Raw genomic sequence first — 22,316 nt, 5'->3', positions numbered from 1 at the left:
ATAAACAGCTAACTTTAATCTTTTTGGGGTTTTATAACATCTTGGGCCCAATTAACAGGTTTTTTCTTCTATCTTAATAACCAGTTAAATGAACTCTGTTATTATGACCATTATTAATCAAGGTTCATGATCAATAGTTTAGCTTAGTCCAAAAACATTAATCCAACAAATTTATATCCGAATATGAGTGCCTATAACTGTAACTACATTGATCATTGATAAATTCCAGACAATTTTTTATTCCTAATAAAAGAATTACTGCATTTCAAGATCTTTTATTATGCAACATTTGTTTATTTCTTTTCTAGATAGATACTAAAATGGAAGAAAAATTTATTTATATATTGTTGGTTTTACATTATACTTGATTCTGATTTCTAAATCATGATACTGATGATGTGGTATAGTTGTTACATTAAAAGTTTTTCTCATTAAATGGAGAATGTTTTATGAACCAAAATATTTTGGAAATATTTTTGACAAATTATGTTATTGAATGAGTATATGCAAAGGTGCACAAACACTGAAAAATCATGGATAATTATAACTATGATATATAGAACGTTAGATGTATCAATTTAATGATCAAGATTTTGTCACTTAGTCCATAGAACCTATCCCATGTTTAATTAAGAAAAAGGAGAATTCTAGTCATGGACTTTATTCTCATCATTTCCAAATAATAAGATTACATCCTGTACTCCACCCAAAATGAGGTCAATTATTTTTTTATTTTTTATAAATTTTAGTAAAAACATGCATATGTGGAAGAAAAAAAAATCAAAATTACATTTTATTCTTTTTCAATAACAGGATGGCAATACGCATTCAAATCTGCTCGTCCCAAAGCTCCTCCAGAGACTTGTAAGGACCTTCCTCGGAGATGAATTCTATGCCAGGAAATCCTTTTCGCTGTTCTATTTGATTAATCCTCTCGCACTCTTCAGCACTTAGCTTCCAATCAAATATCTCAAGGTTTTCTTGCATCCTTGTCTTGTTAAAGCTCTTTACTAATAAGCTCACCCCTTGCTCGTACACCCATCTCAAACAAACCTTCAAATACCCACCATTCAATTTCATTTTTTCCAAAATTAGGACCGACTTAATTAAAAAAAAAACATTTAATCTATTTTTAAAAAAAAATTTCTCATTTTTTAATATACATAATCAGTTTTTTATTAGGTAGACAAGATGGTGTAATACAAAAAACCTATAAAATCATGTATGATCTTTTAGATTTAGTTTTAAAAATATAACTAATTCAATTAAACAAGTCTAAACAAATTCAACAATTGTGATGCTTATGGACCTTAGTATCATATTATCATGTGCATGTTGTAAGAGACTTGTCATATATATAATAGACACAACCAAGCTCACAGATCAGGTTGATTTGTTGGTTTTGTTAAAATATTTCATCTATTAACTATTAAATCTTTTAAAAGTTTAAAATTTAAAAATACATTTATAGTTCATCAAATCTTTGTAAAATTCAGTGTTCATAAATAGAAATTTAGTAAATCACTAAATCCATGTTAAATCATTAATTGATTTCTAAACCCTAGTCATTGAAGCATCCAAAAGTCATAAAAGTACAACTGATGTTTAAGCCAATCAAGTTAACTTGATGTAACCATGATTTATACCTAAGCTATTGTTTTTCCATGTTTAAGCCAATCAAGTTAACTTGATGTAACCTTGATTAATACCTGAGCTATTGTTTTTCCTTTGTTCTGAGCTATCTCTTTCAGTACCTCACATTCCATGACCCAATTTGTTCCCCATAGAGTTCCTTTTGCTCCTAATGGAGAATAAGCTGTGATTAATATACCCTTTTCCTTGCAAAATTCTCTTAGTTTAGTTTGCCGCCATAGAGGGTTCACCTCCACCTTCCACATCAAATTCATCACTTATATTAATATAAAAATGAAAATAATATAATAAAAATAATGCATGATAATTTGATTAAAAAAAGAAAAATATGGGTGTGGACCGAAATTCTAACTTGATTTACAGCCGGTGGGATATTTGCTTTGGAAAGTAACACTTCAAGTTTCTTAATAGAGAAGTTGCTAACTCCAATGGATTTGACAAGGCCAAGTCTTTGACACTCTTCCATAGCTTCCCATACTGAATTTATATCAATAGGAACAAGGTCTTTCTTCTTGACAGGCAATTCATATTCACCAGGCTTCACGCTCACTGGCCAATGAACCAAATAGAGATCAAGGTATTCCAACTTTAGATTCCTATAAATTAACAAAATAACCCAACCCAAAAAAAAAAAAAAAAGAAGAGGAAAAATTAGTTTTCTAATAAAAAAATAAATTAAAAATCTTATAAATTCTATAATTTTGGTGTATATGGATTAATGGTTACATACTTGAGTGTTTTTTGCAATGCAGGCAGGACATAATCATGGTGTGCATCACTACACCAGAGCTTGGAAGTGATGAAAAGCTCGTTTCGTGATTGAACCATGCCGAGCTTTAGAGCATCTTCGATGGCATCCCCGAGTGGCAACTCGGACTGGTAAAGAGCAGCAGAGTCAAAATGTCTGTATCCAAGCTTGATTGCATGAAGAATGATTTCTTTCATGGATTCTGAGGAGGTACCGAATGGATATTCGGCTGTACCGAAGCCTAGGAGTGGAATGGTTTTCTCAGCTTTGGAGTCTAGTGGACACTCAGGTATAATAATAGCCATTATTGTCCCTGTATTATTCGGAGTGGCTAGCTGGAAGTCCCTTAATTGATGACAAATTTATAGTGGTGGAAGAAATTTCAGCTCACCAATTTTCATCCAATTGCCTTCGATAATAGCTTGCATAAATCTTATCTTCCAAGTTATATAAACCAAGAAATTGTGGCCACTTAAGCAAGTATCATCTACATATCCATCACATAGACTCAAAATATCTACTAAAATTATTTGCACCCTTTAGTAGAATTATTCTTTTATCCTAATAAGAAAAGGGGGGAAAAAAAAATATTCTGTTAGAACCTGTGAAAGTTCAGTCTCCATATTTATGTAATGAAAAATAATATTAAATGGCACGCTAAAACTGTTAAATCCAATTGATTTTTTTATTTTTTGTTTTTTTATTTAAGAAAACAAAAGCAAATATGTTATTAATTTTCCGACTGAATATATAATATTTTTCAAAACGATTGGTTAAATTTTTTTTTCTTTTAGTTAGGTTTTTTTCCTATGTTGTACATATTTAAACTAAAAAGTAGCTATTTCAAAAAGATAAATAATTCTTCATTTGAAAAAATATTTATTTTATTTAAAACCTCATAACTTTTATTTTTTTTATTCTAATCCAGATAGACTTCAAATATATTATTATCATATTCGTAACAAATTTAAATTTAAATAGTCTATAACATTTTAAAAATATATAAATAAATAAAAGTTAATTTTTTATTAATTTTAACCAAAATTTTATATTTATAAAGACTAAATTTTGTATTGTTATCAAACACATAAATATGAATGATAATTTTTTTTTTTTTAAATGTTTGCTATTTTGATTTTATTAGAGATAACCATTATGTAAACCACACGCCCTAGGGATTGTTGGCTCCTTCGTCTTTATACTATGTTTATAGTTGCACTTTGATTTTTGATTTTTTTTTTTTGATATTTTGATCCTAAACTTTAATTATTGATACATCTTTGATCCTTAAAATTATTTTTAGTTTAATTTTTAAATTTTGAAACATGCACTACACCTACTGTAGCAAGAAATAACGAATGAACTTATAAGATTTCCTACATGTTGTATCAAGTGCATCGCATACCTCCGAAATTGCTAAAAAATAGGGGGGAAAAAAGTTAAAGGACAAAAGTATATCAAAATTTAAAACTTAAGGATCAAAATGTTAAAAAAAAGTTTAAAGACCAAAATACAACCATAAATGTAGTTGAGAGAGACTAACATAGCTAATTAGTGAGCTTGGGTGTAGTTTACTTTATTAAACTAAGGTGTCCTTTTGATAATCATGATATTCTCATTTAAAAGACGAGATCTGATCCATTAATATTATTAAATCATTATTAAAGGTAGATATTTATTTAATAAAATAAAGTAAACATTACTTGATCCATAACTAATAATTATAAAAACTAATATAAGGTGTTACAAATATATTAAAACTAATTCTCTAAAGGTGCCAGTGAAATGATTTAATTTTACTGGTTGAAATTTAAAATCCTAAGTATGACTAAGTAAGTCTTTTAAAAGATAAATTTAATTAAATATAATCCAATAATATATAATGATATCTATTATTTGATAAATATATTAATATATTAGTTATTCACAACTTTTCAAATGTAGGTGCAAATAATTTATCAACTGAATTAGTTTTACTTGAAAATATTCTTAACATTATTCATTATAATAGCTGAATAATTGTCATTACTTTTTATATATATTACTGCTTTACACAAGCCACAAAGAAAATATGGATAAAATAAGAGACATGAAACCTATTTTCTTTAATTTTTATACGCTAGCATAATATAATGGTGAATTGGGTGATATATGAACTAGTTGGCAATAACCAATTTTTTGGTAATTAGTTGGCAATATCCTATGGTCGTTCATCACCTTTGGTGCTAAAATCCATCTCTCTATATATTTTTTTAATTATTTTTTGAATGGTGATACACAGTCTAGCCGTTTGGGCTCTTACACCCAATTTTGCTGGCACATTTGCAATTTACTAGTGAGAAAAGTCGATGAATAAGTCTTTTGTTTTTGTTTTTGTTTTTTTTTTTTAATGGATAAGTTATGGATTTTCTTTTTTTTTTTGGTTTGGAATCCTTTTCTCCAATTTTTTATTATTATTATAAAAGGGTAAAATATGGGCTAGCAGTGTGGGTTCCTACTTAAGCCCAATTTTGCAGACACATTTGCAATTACTGCATAAGGAAAGGAAAGCCAATAAATAGTTATGGGTTTTCTTTTCTTTCTTTCCTTTTTGTTTGAAATAAATTATGGGCCTTCATCGACAAATCGGCAGAAAAGAGACAGATCATTATTGTCATTGGCTAAATAATATTAGGGGAATTTGGTCCAATGCCCTTCTTTTAAAGTCTTTAATGAAATATACCCTTCATTCTTAGTTTTTTTTTAATCTGCCCTCTGCTTCCCATTTTATCCCCATTGAAAGTAAAAAATTACTCTACTTTCCTTTCTTCATTCCTTTAGTCCAAGAAATCCAGAATCTTTAGTTTCTGCACTCTGCTTTTTTATTTTTCTTCATCCCCCAGAAAAACCACACACAATCTCATTAAGGAAAAAAAAAAAAAATCTATGCTCCATCTCCCTGCATCTCTTGCCTCTTCTCTTGCAAACATATGAAAGACTAAGGAAAAATTGCGTTTGAGGTAAGGATCTGTATATTTTGATTTTTTTTTTTTTTTTAGCTTGGGTTTTTGCTTGATTGGCAAAAGGCGAAGACGATGATTGGAATGGAGGAAACTAGTCGAAATCAAGAAGTAGTAGTAGTAGTAGGTTATACAATTTAGTGGGGTATTTAAATATTATGAGTAAGCTTTAGGGTCGGTTTCTATATTGCTTTAAGGTTAGAAACACTTCACGAGTGTTTGTTGAATTTTCTGATTGCAATAGAATATTAAAGGAAATTGAAAGAAAAGAAAACCCAAAAAAACAAAATTGAAGAATAAGTTGAAAGCAGTTATAGTTAAAATCTGCTTCAAATGTTGAATCATTTGTTTTCTTGTTTATATGACACTCACCATCTTGCTAGATATCATAATTTAATTAGATAATTTCATTTTGATTTTATGTTGGTTTCTTGTTTATGGTTATGAAGGTGAGCGGTGGTTGTGCAGAGGAGCTTTACTTGGAAAGTTTGCAGCATCAAATAGAAAGTGATCTTATGCCAAGTGCCCGATGTGACCAAAGTGATTGTTATGGTATCCTTTTAGTTATATGTTCTATGGCGAATTATATAAGTAAACCCCCCCTTTTTTTTTTTTTTCTTTTATAATTAGTTAATATTTAAAAAAGATGTTGTACCTACTATATGGACCATGAAGTATACTATATATGTTGTTTAGTTTGCCCTAATTTCTTTCTGTTTAGTTTTCAGCCAAGGTTGGAATTTCTTAGGCTTGGCTGGTGGAACATTATTAATTTTCAAGTTGATTACAAATATGCAGTTGGGGATAGGATAGGTGAACTGTCTTATACTTACTCCTATTTTATGAATTTGAGGTTGGTCGCCGAGATGTGGTATTAGTTTGCTTGTGGTTTTGTATTATAGGCTAATGGCACTCAAGACTTCCATGATAAACTGATATTTACAAATTGAGAAACCCATACTATTGGTTACAATTCCAAAAATGTGCTTGAAAATGCCTTAGGTTAGGTGCATATCGTTATCCTTGTGCATTTGGTTATGAGGTTGATGTAGTGTCCCTCCTTAACATATTGAAGTTGTGGGTTTATTTATTTATTTATTTTTGTCTATAAGTAATAATCGCTGCCCCCACACCCTTTCTGTGAATTTCATGTAACAATTGGTGTATTACTAGAGTGGATATCACGATGGTCTCATAGCAAGAGAAGAAGCTGTAGCGCAAGAGGGATTTAATATTGGCTTTAAGAAATCAGTCCTTGTTGGGTACAAATGGGGTCTAGTTAGAGGTGATACCAAGTAAAAGAAAACAAAAGAGGAAAATAATTTGAATGCTCTATTGCTTATAGAGTTTTTAATGAAATTGCTATAAGCATATGATTAAAAAAGAATTTAAATGCTCTGTTGCTCATAGAGTTTTTAATGAAGTTGCTATAAACATATGATTAACTTCTTTTCTCTGCTACTTTTGTTTTCCTATTTTGTCCAATCTGCATCCCCATGAACTGCCTTCACTTTAGTTCTTGAGGACTTGAAAGAGAGCATTTAAATTCTCAAGATGGTAACCAAACTCTCAAAGACATGAATTGTATGGTTGCTTTTCATAAAGGTGTGACAACATGGGCTAAGTGGGTGGATTCTACTATGAATCATAGCAAAACCAAAGTCATCTTCCAAGGAATTTCTGTTACCCACTACCATTAAGTTTACTTCTTTCCCATCACCAATTTTTTTTTTGAAAACCAAAAATTAATTTCGTGAATTTCTTTGATGCTTTTTTTTTTCTTTCTTTTTTTTTTCCTTTTCATATTTAGTGGCAAGGGATTGGAATGAGCTAGGGGTGACAAACTGTGGAAATGAGACAAAACTCCTAAGTGGATCATTCTATCGAGGCGGATTGCCCAAGGAATTATATGTGGTGAAAGATGTATTAACTGGAATGAGAAAACATGTTCATCTGCTGGACATAACAACTCTATCACAACTCAGAAAAGATGCACATCCTGGCTTTTATAATGGCTTTAGGCGCATGGACTGTAACCATTGGTGTATTGCTGGTCTTCTAGATACTTGGAATCAAATTTTTATGCATTTCTCATAATTGTTATGCTTGTTCTGGTATTTTTAGTTTATAAAAATGATCATACGGTTGCTTAGGTCCTTCCTTCCATAGATCACCATTTTTAAGGGAATCAAGTTTCAAAAATGACCGATCTTTTCATTTTCAATGTCAACCAGATATTGAGAGTTAAACATCATTAATGAAACTCTACAATCCTGGATAATTTAGAGTATTTAATATATTCATAATTTGAACCATAAATTTGCACGACTCTTTGATTTTTTTTTTCCCTGGTAAATATGTCATTTAAAGGCCCACTCTTTAATTCTTTGGTTGTTAAATATGTCATTTGATAGTTTCCTGACCTTGTATGTTACATTAGTATATGAGTCTTTGGAAAATTGCATGGTGACGGAGGAATGAGGCAAGGCTGCATGAGTCAAACATATGAGGGATGCAAAGTGGTTGAGACTAAGACAAAGTTTTGAAAAAGTTCTCAAATTTGCACAAAAATTTGATTATTGTAGGGCCTTCGGTAATTACCCATGAAACCTACGGTAATTAATTTGTCCTTACTTGAAAACTTACCGTAGGTTTCATTGGTAATTATCGAAACCCCTATGGTAATCATATTTTACCAATTTTTTGGGCCCCATAAGTCTCCTTACGTGTGTTAAATGAAAAACCTTGCAAAATATGGATTCTAAAATTATCCTAAGGAGGGAAAACCCCAAAATATCTGAAAAATTTCTTAAATTGGCCAAAAAATTAGGATGACTGTAGACCTTCGGTAATTCCCGATGAAACCTTCGGTAACCAACATATACCTTCTGGAAAAATTACCGAAGGTTCATCGGAAATTACCGAAACCCCTATGGTAATCACATTTTACCAATTTTCTGGACCCCACAAGTCCCCTTATGTGTGTTAAATGAAAAAACATGCAACATATGGATTATCAAATGATCATAATGATAGAAAATCCCAAAATTGCTTAAAAAGATCTCAAATTGGCCAAAAAAATACGATGACTGTAGACCTTCGGTAATTCCCGATAAAACCTTCGGTAATTTTTCCAGAGGGTATATGTTGCTTACCGAAGGTTTTATCGGGAATTACCGAAGGTCTATAGTCATCATAAATTTTTGGCCAATTTGAGAACTTTTTCAGAGATTTTGGGAATTTCCCTCCTTAGGATAATTTTAAAATCCATATTTTGCATATTTTTACATTTAACACACATTATGGGACTTGTGAGGGCCATAACATTGGTAAAATGTGATTACCACTGGGATTTCGATAATTACCGATGACACCTACGGTAATTTTTCCAGAGAATATATGTTGGTTACCGAATGTTTCATCGGGAATTACCGAAGGTCTACAGTTATCGTAATTTTTTGGCCAATTTGAGAAACTTTTCAGATATTTTGGGGTTTTCCCTCCTTAGGATAATTTTAGAATCCATATTTTGCATGGTTTTTCATTTAACACAGGTAAGGGGACTTGTGGGGCTCAAAAAATTGGTAAAATGTGATTACCATAGGGGTTTCCGTAATTCCTGATGAAACCATCAGTAATTTTTCCAGAGGGTATATGTTGGTTATCGAAGGTTTCATCGAGAATTACCGAAGGTCTATAGTCATCATAAATTCTTAGCCAATTTGAGAACTTTTTCAATGATTTTGGGGATTTCCCTCCTTAGGATAATTTTAAAGTCCATATTTTGCATGTTTTTGCATTTAACGCACATTATGGGACTTGTGGAGGCCATAACATTGGTAAAATGTGATTACCACTGGGGTTTCGATAATTACCGATGACATCTACAGTAATTTTCCAGAGAGTATATGTTGGTTACCGAAGGTTTCATCAAGAATTACCGAAGGTCTACAGTCATCGTATTTTTTTGGCCAATTTGAGAGCTTTTTAAGCAATTTTGGGATTTTCTCTCATTACGATCATTTGATAATCCATATGTTGCATGTTTTTTCATTTAACACACGTAAGGTGACTTGTGGGGCCCAAAAAATTGGTAAAATGTGATTACCATAGGGGTTTCTGTAATTACTGACGAAACCTATGGTACTTTTTGAAGCAAAAACAAATTGAACGTTGTCATTTTTTAATGCCGTTTGATTGCTTACTTTGTCAGAATTTATCGTTAATAATGCTATATTTAGCATGTTATTGGTTGGAACACGCATGATTGAAATTGTCGGATGGAATTGTGGTGATTCTTTTACGACGGTGTACAAATGTCAATTACCGACGATGCATCGGTCATTACCATTGGGCAGTAATATCATCCGTGCAATAGTAAGAAACATACAAACAACTGATCCAAAAACTGAACACGGAATGACATGTTATCAAAATAATACGACAGATGAATTTGACAACAAAAGAACACATAAAACCAATGTCTATTATGCCAAAACACATGTTATGCGGTTGAGCAACTAATTGCATTCCTGACTACATTGCATGCACACGCATACCGCATAACATGGCCCCATTGTCTGAATATAGCATCGCGCGATTGATGGGCCTTTGGTTCAATGGTGCTGTTGGTTGGTAGTGCTATCAAGAGGTATGACGGTGAAGCATGATTGGCTGCTATGACCAACTTGTTTGCACCTCCCGCATCTATATTGATGACGCTCCTCTCCTTGAGATTGAATCCTCTTCTTTCTCGGTCTTCCTGACTGTTTGCCAATTTGAGGTGGAAGTACAACCTGGTTTATGACATCATCTGGAGCATGCCACTGACATTTATCTCCAAGTGGATATATGGTTTTCGAATATGCATCACGGAGTGAGTCAACTGAGTAATGCGCTGAGCAAAGGAAATATGGAGCAATATGTCGATGCTTACATGCTGCAATTGCATGGACACAAGGAAATCCATCAATGTCAAATTCCTTGCATGAGCACGTCTTATTTTCTAAGTTAACAACTCCAACGAAGATGCCATGGCCAATAACTTGAAACTCATATAAGTTCATTGGCACAACACATAAGCCTCTGCCATTATTTGAGCGCTCATGCATGATTTTTTCCAACCAATTGGTAACAAGAGTTTGCATTGTAGCTGTGTTAGTTCAACGTTCATACCACCACCTTTGCAAGACATCACGAATGTGATCTAGTAATGGCAAAACAGGTTTATCCCTAGCATCAATAAGCACAGAGTTCATGCTCTTTGCAATGTTAGTTGTTATTATGTTGTATCTATTGCCCAGAAAATGTGATCTAGCCCATTTTGAAGGATTTGCATCCTTAAGATATTGTACAGCTTCAATACTAACCCCTTCTAAAAGTTGCATGGCCTTATCAAAATCCTCAACAATATATGCTCTAGCTGCATCATTAAAAGTTGATATAATCGCATTGATATTACCTTTAAACTTCTTAGCACATAAATTTGTACCAAGATGATATGTGCAGTGGCCATGGTGATTATTAGGGAAAACTGTACGTATTGCTTTTGCAATGCTCTTATGTCTATCCGATATAAAAGCTATATTCGGATCATCCCCAAAAGCTTCTTTAAAGCTTTCAAAAAACCACGTGTAAGCCGCATCCGTCTCCCCATGGCCTATTCCATAAGCAAGTGGATAAATTTGATTGTTCCCATCCAAACATGATGCAATATATAACAAACCTCTATATCTATTCTTCAGTGTAGTTCCATCGACAGCTATGACTCTCCGCATATGCTAAAACCCTCTAATGCTAGCTCCAAGTGCCATGAAAAAATATAAAAACCTGTTTTGATCGTCAGTTTCAATTCGAGTAAATGTGCTCGGATTTTTGCTTTTCAAAACATGACTCCATAAAGGAAGTTTTGCATATGAATCTTCTGGCGTGCCCCACAAAACTGATAGTGCAACTTCTTTAGCGGCCCATGCTTTGTTGTAGCTTATGTTTACTCCGTAATTAGAGCGAATGTCATGCACGATATCTCGAGGTTTGTATTGCCTTGAAATCCCATCAAACGTTGGCTGGATGATGTCTCCGATAACTGAACTTGTTGCTTGACGATGATCCCTTTTCATGATATTTAAAAAGCAAATATGCTCATCCTTGAAGGCCCTAATCATGAAGGCCTCTGTATTATCACCATGTAGTTTGGTAGCACGCATTCGCCACATGCAATTGTCGTTTGCACATACAACCTCATATCGGACTTTATCTGACTTCTTTACCTTGAATTCAAAATTTCTCCTTAATGCATAAAGACTAATCTTCTTCTGTAGTGCATTCTTACTCGCAAAGAGTTGGTTGATTCAAATGATTTCATGGGCATTGACGGATGAGAAGCGATGGTTAACCCTAAGTTCAGCCATGGTTGCGTTAGAATCCTGTCGAATGTCCAAATGAGTTTCGGTACAAGGAGAGGCAAGCACATCATCATTCATATTATCAATTGGACTACTACCATAAGGAGACTCACCATGTCAACTATCACCACCTGAAAGTCCCGAATGTTGGGTCAAACAAATGTCTCGTAACCTATCTTCACTACGATCAGTGTTGACCTCAACCTCAAATTGTTCATCTTGATCATAATCATGTTCACGATATTCATTCATTTCATTAATGTTGAAGCGCTCATTATCATGATCATGTTCCACAGATTGCACATTGTTTTCAAAAATTTGATTTTCAGAGAATCCAGGTTGAGTTTTCGGCACATAAAGTTCGATCGATGGGGATTGCATATCAGCATCAAAGGTACAAGTAGCTGTCTCGGGAACTGCAGATAGTGGGGCAATAGTCATAAATCCTGAACTTGTAGGTATCCTATTCACAACACATCCAGCAATATTAATACTTTGTGGAACCCTGGACAACACATCAACAATAAGTGGAGATCTGTCTTGATGTCTCTGTGAACTATACTCTTCTATAAAACTTTGTAGGTCTTCATCATTTTCCACAATGTACGGCTCACATGACAAACACACATGGTATATGAACTTGAAGATTAATTGATGTTGTGTAGAATCTAAGTTGAGAGCATTGTAGACAACATCTTCAAGTTCTGCCAACGTACAATTCCTTTTGATACGTATAATCTTCCTTCTTTGACATTGGTATCTCCAGGTACCTTCAGAACATACACTCCATGTTTCATCATAGAATAGTAAAACTGAAATTTGTGATATTGAGCACAAAGGGTTTACCATTTCAAAACATACTAAGTATCTACTTGTCACAAGCTTGTGGTAATTCATGAGGTCGTATGTGTCAGGACCCGTCCAAAATTTCTCACCGGAACCCTAGACAAGCCCTGATCCCAGGGAAACCCTACCGGATCCTCCAATGGAAAATCTGGCAGAACCTCCCCTAAGGGATGGACTTACCACAAATTTCTGCACTGAAAACACACTTCTAAAAAAATCATCCCCTTATTCCTCCCACGATACTACAAGTTGAATCCACAAATTTCAGCACTTCAAAATAAATAACAGTAATCCAGTGCATAATAAATACATAAGTATCCCATACAGTATACAGAGCTTCATGAAGTACTACTAAGTATAGAATACAGCAAGAGTGAAATAAGTATTACAACTGCAGTAAAGGAAGAACAGGGTACTTCACGAACTAAGACAGCGATGAAGATCAAATCCGCTCCGGATGAACACCGACAACCTGGTATCTAGAGGAACAGAATTTGAAAATATGAGATACTAATCATCTCAGTGAGTGACCCTATCTACTATACAATATAATACCACGGTAGTAAAGTAGATAAATAATAATTAATTGGAAATAATAATTTCTCTCAAAACCCTTACAATTCTCTCGGTTGGAAAAGTTCCCCTTTTAAAACCTTTTCACAAAACCCTTTGTTCGTATTCCCCGAAAATCAAGACATCAAATAAATACCAGAAACAGTAATAATTATATTTTTAATTCCAATACAGTTCAAAATATTTATTTTAAAATCCCAGTTCTGAAAATCACTTGATGCACCCACTATATACCAGTGGCGCCAACAGTACCTAGTATCCTAAGGTACCGCCAGACAGGAGGTTATAGAAAGAAACTGGCATACGATCGCGTGGCGTCCCACTGCGCCGCTGCTAACTGGTGTCCCGGCCATGGAGGGGCGGCCTACCCTCATCCGATGGCAACCACAGGACAACCTCATAAAATCACCTGCGCGCTACTCACACCCACCTACGCGCTAATCACATCCGTGTGCACACTAACCATATCACATATAAACAGAACACCAGTACGTGCACGGTGCATCTAAAAATCATAAAATCCACATATTTATTTTATATCTCAAAATGTCAAATTTTCCTTAAATATACTGGGTTTATTCCATCCAATTAAACCCGGAAATTCTCCACAATTTCTTTATAATCAACGCCATAAATTCCATAAAAATTCAACTCCACCAACTCCCAAATCCACCAATTTAAATATTCTAATTTTTCCCAATAGCATAAATAATTCTTGAAATATAATAAATTAAATCATATAATATCCCATGGGCATACTTTATAAAAAAATTGAAGTCACCAACATAAACAAATATTTTCCTTGAAATATTTGAAAATCAAATCATGCCCAATTTAATGTTAAAACCACAAGAATTTCGCAATCCTCAATACCATAAAATAATTTTCACATTTGCATAAATTTATATAATGCATATTTTCTTTAATCAAAATAAATTCACCAATAATTCCACAATAAATCAAATAAATATTTGGCACATAGAATTTAAATTCCAAATATTCAAATCACACATAATATTCACCAATTTAATTCCCAAAATTAATTTGAAGGTGGGTCACTCACCTTAAGCACGTATCTCAATCAAGGATATCCATAATATCCTTAATATCCATAATACACCAAACCACAAATATTAATATTTTAATCGGGTAACTCCCAAATGGGTACCCGGGGAGCGAACACCAAACGATATCTAAAATTTACGAGTTATATACCGAATCGAAGCTCGAGTGATGAGGATCACGGATTCAGTCTTACTTTCCGGTGATCGGACCCGAGGTGGTCGGAATCTCGCTGGAAAGCTTTCGAGTTTCGACTCCGCAATTCTCCCAAACCATCGTGAATTGGCAGAAAAGGATGCCGGATTTGGATTCAGGAGGTCAAAAACAGTCGGGAGGGATCGGCGGTGCAACTGGGTACTCGCTGGAACAGTAACTTCGGGCAAGCCGCAGCGGTCACCGGCAACCGTCGCCGGCGGCGGCGCGTGCCGTGGCCACTGGCTGAGATTTTTTGCAGATTTGTAGATCGAGTGGAGAGGAATCCAACGGGACCGGCGGTGAGGCAAACGGAGGCCGGACGGCAGAGAAATTGGGGTTTGAAGATTTTCGGTGCCTCGCCGGAAAAAGCTCCGATCCCGGCGCGTCGGAGGTCCGGTGGCCGTGAAATTTGGTGGGCTGGCTGGAAATGAGGAGGTGGTGAGGGGTGGCTGGCACGTGTGGCCGGAAAACGGCCGGAAAGGGGTCAAACGACGGTGGAGGAAAAAATCACCGCCGAGCTTTGGCGCCTCGATTCGGGCGCATCCGGCAGCCGGCGGTCGTGAGATTTTGGGGTTTGGCCGGAAATGAGGAGAGGCTTCCGTTTGGCCGGCGCGTGTAATGAGAATCGGCTGGAAAATTGATCGGAATCCGGCGGCCGGTTGGGTTCTCTCTCTCTCTTCCCCAAGATTTTTGTCAAATAAAAGCCACAGTGGAGACATTGTTCATCCACATGGACCAATCAGGTGACGACACATGGCATTTCACTGTTCATCGACTCAAAAATATTTACGGTATCCGGCAAACTTCACGCGTTCATAACTTTTTAACCGGATGTCCGTTTTAAGCGTGCCGCTAGTCTGTGAACTCGTATCGACGAGCACTTCACAACGATGCATGATTGAAAGCTCATTTCCCCATAAATAAAAAGTCAACTTGGGCACCCCTTGGACTATTTGGACCTTAACTTGTTTTGCTCATAACTTTCAAACCGTAGCTCCGTTTTCAACGTGCTACTAGTCTACGAACTCGTGCCAACGTGTACTTCGTAACGGTACCTCAGTCAACCTAGGATTCCAACCGAAACAAAAAGTCAACTTTTGACCCCTTCGATCAACGGTCAAAGTCAATGGTCAACAGTCAACCTCGGTCAACGTGCAAAAATTCAGACATGGTTCGGGACGGGGTGTTACAGTATGACTAAACATAATTGCAATCGTAGAATCTTTGCTGGAAGGTTTAACTATGATCCTGCAGCAAAAGTAATGAAAAAATACAAATGCATTTTCAGTAAATGAGTACAGAAAATAAGCCAAACAATTATGTTATTAATGCCTAGTGGAATAGCATTTTAAATGCAAATGAGTAGAATAACATTTTAAATACAAATACAAATGCATTTTCAGTAAATGAGTACAGATAAAATACTAATGCATTTTATGCAAATGAGTACAAATGCTGTTTAAATGCTGCATATTAACACCTAGTAGAATAGATACTCTTAACAGACATAGTAGATCAAGTAGATTAAGATGTCAAATCTGTGGCACATGTGCTAAATCATAACATAACGTTAGCTTGAATGGATGCAATGTTGACAATGTGGTGTTTTGTGGATTATTTTGTTAAACATCATAAATAAAGTTACATTTAGCATGTCATTCATTTACAATAATATTAGAGAAGTGGACAAATTCAATTGTCCAATTGGTTTGCTTTTAGAAAATGGAAAAACTAACTATTCCGATGGAACCGCCGTTAAATTTTCCAACAAGCAAGTGTTTCATAATTACTGATGGACTGTATGTAACAAACAAAGGTTGTAATTTTCAAATGGAAATTTCCAAACCATTTATGGATTGTTTTACATAAAATAGCACCAACATAGAACTTGCACTTATATATCATGTCAAAATGTGACAAACAATGAATCCAATATAAGGGAAAAATGTATACATATCTGTACACACACACACACACACACACATATATATATATATATATGTATATTTATACACATACAAAAAAAATTTTAACTCTGATCCGCAGAAACATACAATTTAATTACACCCTTTGGAAGTGTATGGGCTCCACAATGAAGATTTTTAGTCTTGTTGTTATCACAAAAGGTGGGGGGTATGCAGGGAGAGTGAACTGAACTGAAGGTGGTATTGTGTTTTCTGCAATGTTCGTCAATGCAAAGAAAGGCTGAAAGGTACATAACCAACAAAAGAGAAAGAGAGAGGAAGACACACAGGATTCATTTAATGTGGTAGTAGGGAGAGTAAGAGAGAGGGATAGAAGTTAATGAGGGTAGATGAGAAATGAGAGATGGTAAAAAAAAATTGTTTTAATATTTTCCACTTTATTCGACAATTAATGAGAAATGAGGGTAGATGAGAAATGGGAAACTGTTACATTTATTTTACACTTTCATATCCATTTATTTAAATAGTTTCCACAAGTGCACAATTAATTCCCTCCTAACAACTCTCGTTTGGACATACTACCATGGAGTCGTTCATGTAAAAGTGATTGGAAGAAGCTTGCAAGCTGGGAATCACATTTTACAATCTAAAACTAACTACATTTCAATGCATACCATTCAAACAAGTTCTAATGGTCAGAAACTAGAGAGCTAATATTTGAGAACTCAATTACCATCCATTTAAATTATCATCCTTCTTATTTATTGCTTTTCCACATATCAAATAATATGGAGAATTTAATAATGAAATTGGATCCTTACACATCATATTGACACAAGAATCATGTACAAAAACTAAAAACAAAATCTGAATTAGCAAGAGGAAATTGTACAAGTGTTTTATGAATAAAAACTAAAGAATATTACAGCTCCTAGAGAATATTACAGCTCCTACAAAAGTATACGTCTTAATAAATTTATTTGATACACATACTGTCTCAATTTGACCATGCCAAAAGTATAAAATAATAGAAACAGAGTAGTTCTCTGTGGGGTGTGTCCGTAATTTCAGCTTCTGAGGGATTTTTGATACCACCATCAGTCTAAAATGGAAATGAAGTTGTCCATTAGTACAAGAGATTGAAAACCGTTGGGTGGTTCTATTGCAAAGATGTAAAAGAAATAAGATAAAAGCATTAAAAAACATGGCCCTCTGATAGATCAAGAAACTAATATGCAACTTAACTATCGTCCAAGTATGTTCACTGTCAGAACTACCGAGTAAGGCTTCTCTTTCAAGATGTAACGTTTATACTTTCTTGGAATTCTTTGTCTTCGAAGAAACAAGCACATGCCTATGACAAGACAGTGAAATGAAAAAAAGGTAAAACTAAACATTTAGGAATATTCAATCAGAATGACGATACAAATGAAGGTGCAACTCATACCTTCCTAGATGCATAGATGCAATAGGTCCTCCATATCCAAACATCCCAAACAAGGGCTACATAACTAAGATATGCTTAAAAGATAAATTTCAATGAGTAAACACTAAGAAGATAGTGGACACAAGACATAAAGTACAAACAAATTGTACTTCGAATATGGAGGAAGAAATGCATGCTAATAAATAATCAAGAGAAACAGAAAATAAGAGAAAAGTACATGTAGGAAATAAGAGGTAGACTTCTCTTTTATTAGAATGAAACATGCTCAAGCTACAAAAGTCAGTGTCTAATTTTCACCATATAAATAAGTGTATACATAAGATAAAAGCAGAATAAAAGGATATTGAAAACAGATTTTACCATAAGGAAGCACTGGTGCACCCCGGCATATCATTACAAGGAATTAAGGAAAGAGAAAGCAAATCAATTGATCCACCATATCTCCAATCAATAGCAATCTCGTCAAATTAAAGAGTTGATGTTAAAAATACTTAACAGTTCAACAATTCAATTCAAGGGGAATATTGACAACTAATGAAAACTAAACTTTGTTATACTATAGGCTCGAAACCTTTGAAGTGGGATTACTATGAGAAATCCATAAATCATCAGTCATCAATAAATGGATTTCATTTGCAAGCACTGGTGTAAAAGAACATGAAAAAAAAAAAAAAAGAAGAAGAAGAAGAAGAAAAAGTGGAAAATAGACTAGAACTAAAAAACCAAAAATTCTTTGTTTATTTTCTACTCCATTGTACAAAAATGAATGAGAGGAAAGGCAAGGGGATTGACTGTTCAGTTATACCCTCACAATTTTATTTTCTTAGCTCATGTAGATGAGTACTCATTTTAGACGAGTGTAAACAACAAGGTATACTAAGAAAGACAGTGGTTTCCAGAGCATAAGCATCTTTGAATGTCACATATGCAGTATAGGCATACTCACCAAACCTATTTCCAGCATACCAATAACTCAATTATACCAACATACAATTTATGCACATGTGCAGAGTAAGTTAGAAAAGGCTAAAAATAACCACTCAATTGAATCTAACCTGTAAAGAGAAACAAACAAATAAAAGGTCTTCTAAAATTATATTGGGACAGAGAGGATCCTTTTGTGTTAATAAGAATTTGAAAGGAAATATGGCACTGGATGGATAGTTACCTCCCTACATAGATCATAATCTGGAATCGTTTCTACAGCACGTAATTTATGAGGACATAAAATTGTAGAATCTATGTAATAGAAGGCATTCAAGTGTGCCTTTTTTTTTTTTTTTGGCAAAGGTGGCAAAGGAAAGCAATGATAATTTGGAAATTTCTCCATGAAGTTTCAACTTTTATACGGATAAGATTCAAATTTTGATCTTGTCTTCTTAGTCTGACATTGATAATTACATGTGGAAATAAACCGTCTTGAGGAAGTTATTGTTCGTTAGGAGCATTATTAACCATCACATTAATATTGAATAATGAAACAATTTCCCAACTTATTGCCATGCTTGGAGTTTGAATTTTATTGAAAAAAAAAAAGGATAAAGAAAGAGAAGACAATTCCTAACATGCTTTCATGAAAAAGTTAAAATTTCTATTATGTTTACATTTCAATCTCATTTTAGAATATGAACTTTTCAGTAATATTAGCTTTAGCCTCTTGACCAAATGATGGAAAGAAAAATATCTTATATTCTCCACATATAGAAAAATATTTTATATTCTCCACATATACCTTTAGAAATCCATTAAAGCAGGGGTCTTATGGAATAAATTAGCTTTTACAAGACACTCAAATGGACTAATTGACATATGGATATTTAAAATGACAAAAGAAAAAAAGGAAATTAAATAATTGTAATATAAATTCCAGAAAAGGTTCTTATGTTTTGACCACTTTCAAACCAAATAACATCCAAACAACCATATCCTTAGTGGTCCTTATCTCACTAAGAAGTCTAAGATAACTGGGTGCTTCTTATCCCTAACATCTATTGAAAACAATTATCTCCCAAAACCAGAAATTAAACATAATGTTTAATAATTCTTAAGCCCAGATTAGTCTCAATTTTTAAAAATTACTGATGGATGTCATGTAAATTCATAGAATAGACTATCTGACAAAGCAATTCATAGATGCTTTTTTTACCTGCTTATGGGTTATTAATTAACCAAGATTTAAGTATTGGCCAAATTGTAAAGTTCAAGCTCGTACATTGTGCAACAGAAAAGATTATTTTCATCGAAATTCACTGAAGCAAACCATAAATTCAAATGCAAAGAAAACCAATAAGATACAATTGCAATAGTTTCAGCAAATTCAGAATATATATTTCTATATATATATATATATATATATATACAACATTAAACATGAAAGGCGATGACTGATTGACTATTGAACTTTGATCACAAAAAATATATAAACTAAAAAAACTGCTTGAAATGCAAATCTTACCAAATATAAAGATTACCTTCTATAACTCATTGCTCAGTGAGAGATTTACCAAGATTCAGCATCATTTTCGGTCTCGAAGATTCGAATTCAAAGTTTGCACCAAAAATCGATGATGGTTTTGATGAATTCAATCTTTAGATGGTACGTTTGGTTGATGAGAAAATGTGGAAAAAGGAAAATTTTAATAACCGCTTCGAATTCTGTTTAGGATCCATATGGGAAAGAAACCAAAAAAATAAAAAATAAAAATTTGTGAAAACAAAATGAAAATTGGATGAGGTTGTTGTTTTAGTTGTCTCAGTGAGTCAGTGAGAAACAAAGGAATGGGAAGAGTGATGAGAAGAAGAAGAAGAGGAGGAGGCAGAAGGAGCAAGGAGTTTGTTGTAGACCTGCTCACCATCTAGGTAGACGCCTAAGGCGGCGACTCTGAGGCCAAAACCAGGAAGGGCGTGGCGGAGCTGATTGGTGAGCGTAGGGTGCTTCCTCCACTCGTCCCTCCTCTTGAAGCACTCTCCAGTAGCTGCTTTGCCATTTTCTCTCACTTTCTCTTCCTCTTTTCTTCGTACTCCGTCCATGGCACTTTTCAAATGGGTAATTTGGGTATATTGAAAAATAAAAGGGTAAAACAAAAACATTTGAAATGAAAGCGGTATATTTCATTAACCCCTCTAAAAGAGGGGTATTGGGCCAAATTCCCCATAATATTATTTTAGACAGCTGTTTATGGTGTTGTAAGTTTAGGAAATTTAATGTATATACATATATATTAGATTTTTGTTGTGTAAAAAGTATCTTTTTGTGTAAATGGGAACTTTTTAATTGGAAAGCTATTACATTTGAAAAGATACTTCTTTCATTTAAAAGATTCTTTTTCATAAATAGGTATCTTTTTAATTTAAGAGGTACATATTCAAATTAAAAGGTATATTTGAATTTATAAAAAAGATATATGTGAATCCATGAAGAGGTATATGTGAAACTGTAATAATCTATTTTGAAAAATATTTTGATTTAAAAAAAAATCAAATTTGATTTTAACTCTTATACCATTGCGTATAGCTTGTTAATATGAGTTTACGAATATGTGACATGCCAAAATTGAAGCTATGACTTGAAAATTATGGTCCAAACAAATTAGTGGCATTTTTTTTTTATAAACATGGGGCATGGAAATTAGATTAAACTGCATTATTTTCTTCCTCTCTACCCCAAAATAGCATGGACCATTATCGTCTCTCTCTAAAGCTTTCTTTCTCTAAACCTACAACTTTAAATTGTTATAATTTACTCTACCAACCTTGATTTGCTTTGCCATTTGTGGCTTTGGAAAGCTTACATGATGAGGAACATCTTCCATGCAGGAATCTCATCTGAATCTTGTCAAAAATTTTATGGATTCTATTTTCGATCTCCATAGTTCTGGTATTTTGGGGATGGAAAAATGCCCTTTCCACATTTTTCGACTTCTTGAGTTACTTTTTGGCATCCTCCAAGTGCAAAACTGTCTCTATTTTTCTAATAATAAAATAAAGTTTAAACAATACTTTTTCTATGATTTTCGAGCAACTTTTATTGCCATTAATTCTATATGAAGGTAGATTCTTATCTACATCTCTTAAAGCTTGTTTTGATATATAGATTGGATAATTTTGGTTAAGTATTTTTGAAAAACCCAATTTTTGGTATATGGATATTTGGGTTTAGCAAAATTGGACAATAAGAAGTTTTCTTTGGTTATTTCTGGTATATTTAAATTGCTATGGTGTATAATAATTTGTTGAAATATTAATTTCGAAAATTATCAAGTAAATGAAAAATACATATTTTTTGGTAAATGGGTTAAGAAAAATTATGTTTGATTTGAACAGTAACTGGATAACCTAGGATCAAATTGAAGTTAGCATTGTTTAGTTAGATGTTAATAGGATGCAATAGTAGGTTTAATCTCATAAAATTAGTCTTAGTGTGAAAAATTCCCTAATTTTAGATACCAGGGATTAAAGACTCGC

At 33.7% G+C, this 22,316-nt stretch overlaps 1 protein-coding gene and 3 long non-coding RNA genes across 6 annotated transcripts; 1 reads left to right on the top strand and 3 right to left on the bottom strand.

Annotated features, from left to right (window-relative positions):
- Window positions 1-624: 624 nt before the first annotated feature.
- On the bottom strand, window positions 625-2,809 carry LOC132800188 (non-functional NADPH-dependent codeinone reductase 2-like). Its single transcript, XM_060813228.1, has 4 exons — window positions 2,384-2,809; window positions 2,006-2,249; window positions 1,710-1,889; window positions 625-1,053 (listed from the first exon to the last, which is right to left on the bottom strand). Exons 1-4 carry the CDS (start codon window positions 2,704-2,706, stop codon window positions 829-831), a joined length of 972 nt encoding a protein of 323 aa, XP_060669211.1. The 5' UTR covers window positions 2,707-2,809; the 3' UTR covers window positions 625-828.
- Window positions 2,810-4,924: 2,115 nt separating this feature from the next.
- LOC107414711 (uncharacterized) lies at window positions 4,925-7,602 on the top strand. 2 transcript variants are annotated; one of them, XR_009635031.1, is made up of 3 exons: window positions 5,036-5,400; window positions 5,850-7,100; window positions 7,211-7,602. It is a non-coding gene; the product is annotated as an uncharacterized LOC107414711 (long non-coding RNA). The 2 variants fall into 2 exon arrangements; XR_009635030.1 differs by having other exon boundaries at window positions 4,925-5,400; window positions 5,850-7,602.
- Window positions 7,603-17,251: 9,649 nt separating this feature from the next.
- LOC132800195 (uncharacterized) lies at window positions 17,252-18,233 on the bottom strand. 2 transcript variants are annotated; one of them, XR_009635061.1, is made up of 3 exons: window positions 17,853-18,232; window positions 17,651-17,759; window positions 17,252-17,507 (listed from the first exon to the last, which is right to left on the bottom strand). It is a non-coding gene; the product is annotated as an uncharacterized LOC132800195 (long non-coding RNA). The 2 variants fall into 2 exon arrangements; XR_009635060.1 differs by having other exon boundaries at window positions 17,651-18,233.
- A 1,925-nt stretch (window positions 18,234-20,158) lies between these two features.
- LOC132800271 (uncharacterized) lies at window positions 20,159-20,933 on the bottom strand. Its single transcript, XR_009635244.1, has 2 exons — window positions 20,697-20,933; window positions 20,159-20,507 (listed from the first exon to the last, which is right to left on the bottom strand). It is a non-coding gene; the product is annotated as an uncharacterized LOC132800271 (long non-coding RNA).
- Window positions 20,934-22,316: the final 1,383 nt, after the last annotated feature.

Source organism: Ziziphus jujuba, chromosome 12, assembly GCF_031755915.1.
Source record: "Ziziphus jujuba cultivar Dongzao chromosome 12, ASM3175591v1".
NCBI lineage: Eukaryota > Viridiplantae > Streptophyta > Magnoliopsida > Rosales > Rhamnaceae > Ziziphus > Ziziphus jujuba.
The sequence above is the reverse complement of the archived record's forward strand: the minus strand, read 5'-3'. Positions and strand labels throughout refer to the sequence as shown.

Coding starts and splice junctions, on each gene's coding strand:
- LOC132800188 (XM_060813228.1), bottom strand. CDS start 2,706: ATGGCTATTATTATACCTGAGTGTCCACTAGACTCCAAAGCTGAGAAA. Junction 2,250..2,383: donor GCATTGCAAAAAACACTCAA/GTATGTAACCAT, acceptor GTTAATTTATAG/GAATCTAAAGTTGGAATACC. Junction 1,890..2,005: donor TCCCACCGGCTGTAAATCAA/GTTAGAATTTCG, acceptor TTGATGTGGAAG/GTGGAGGTGAACCCTCTATG.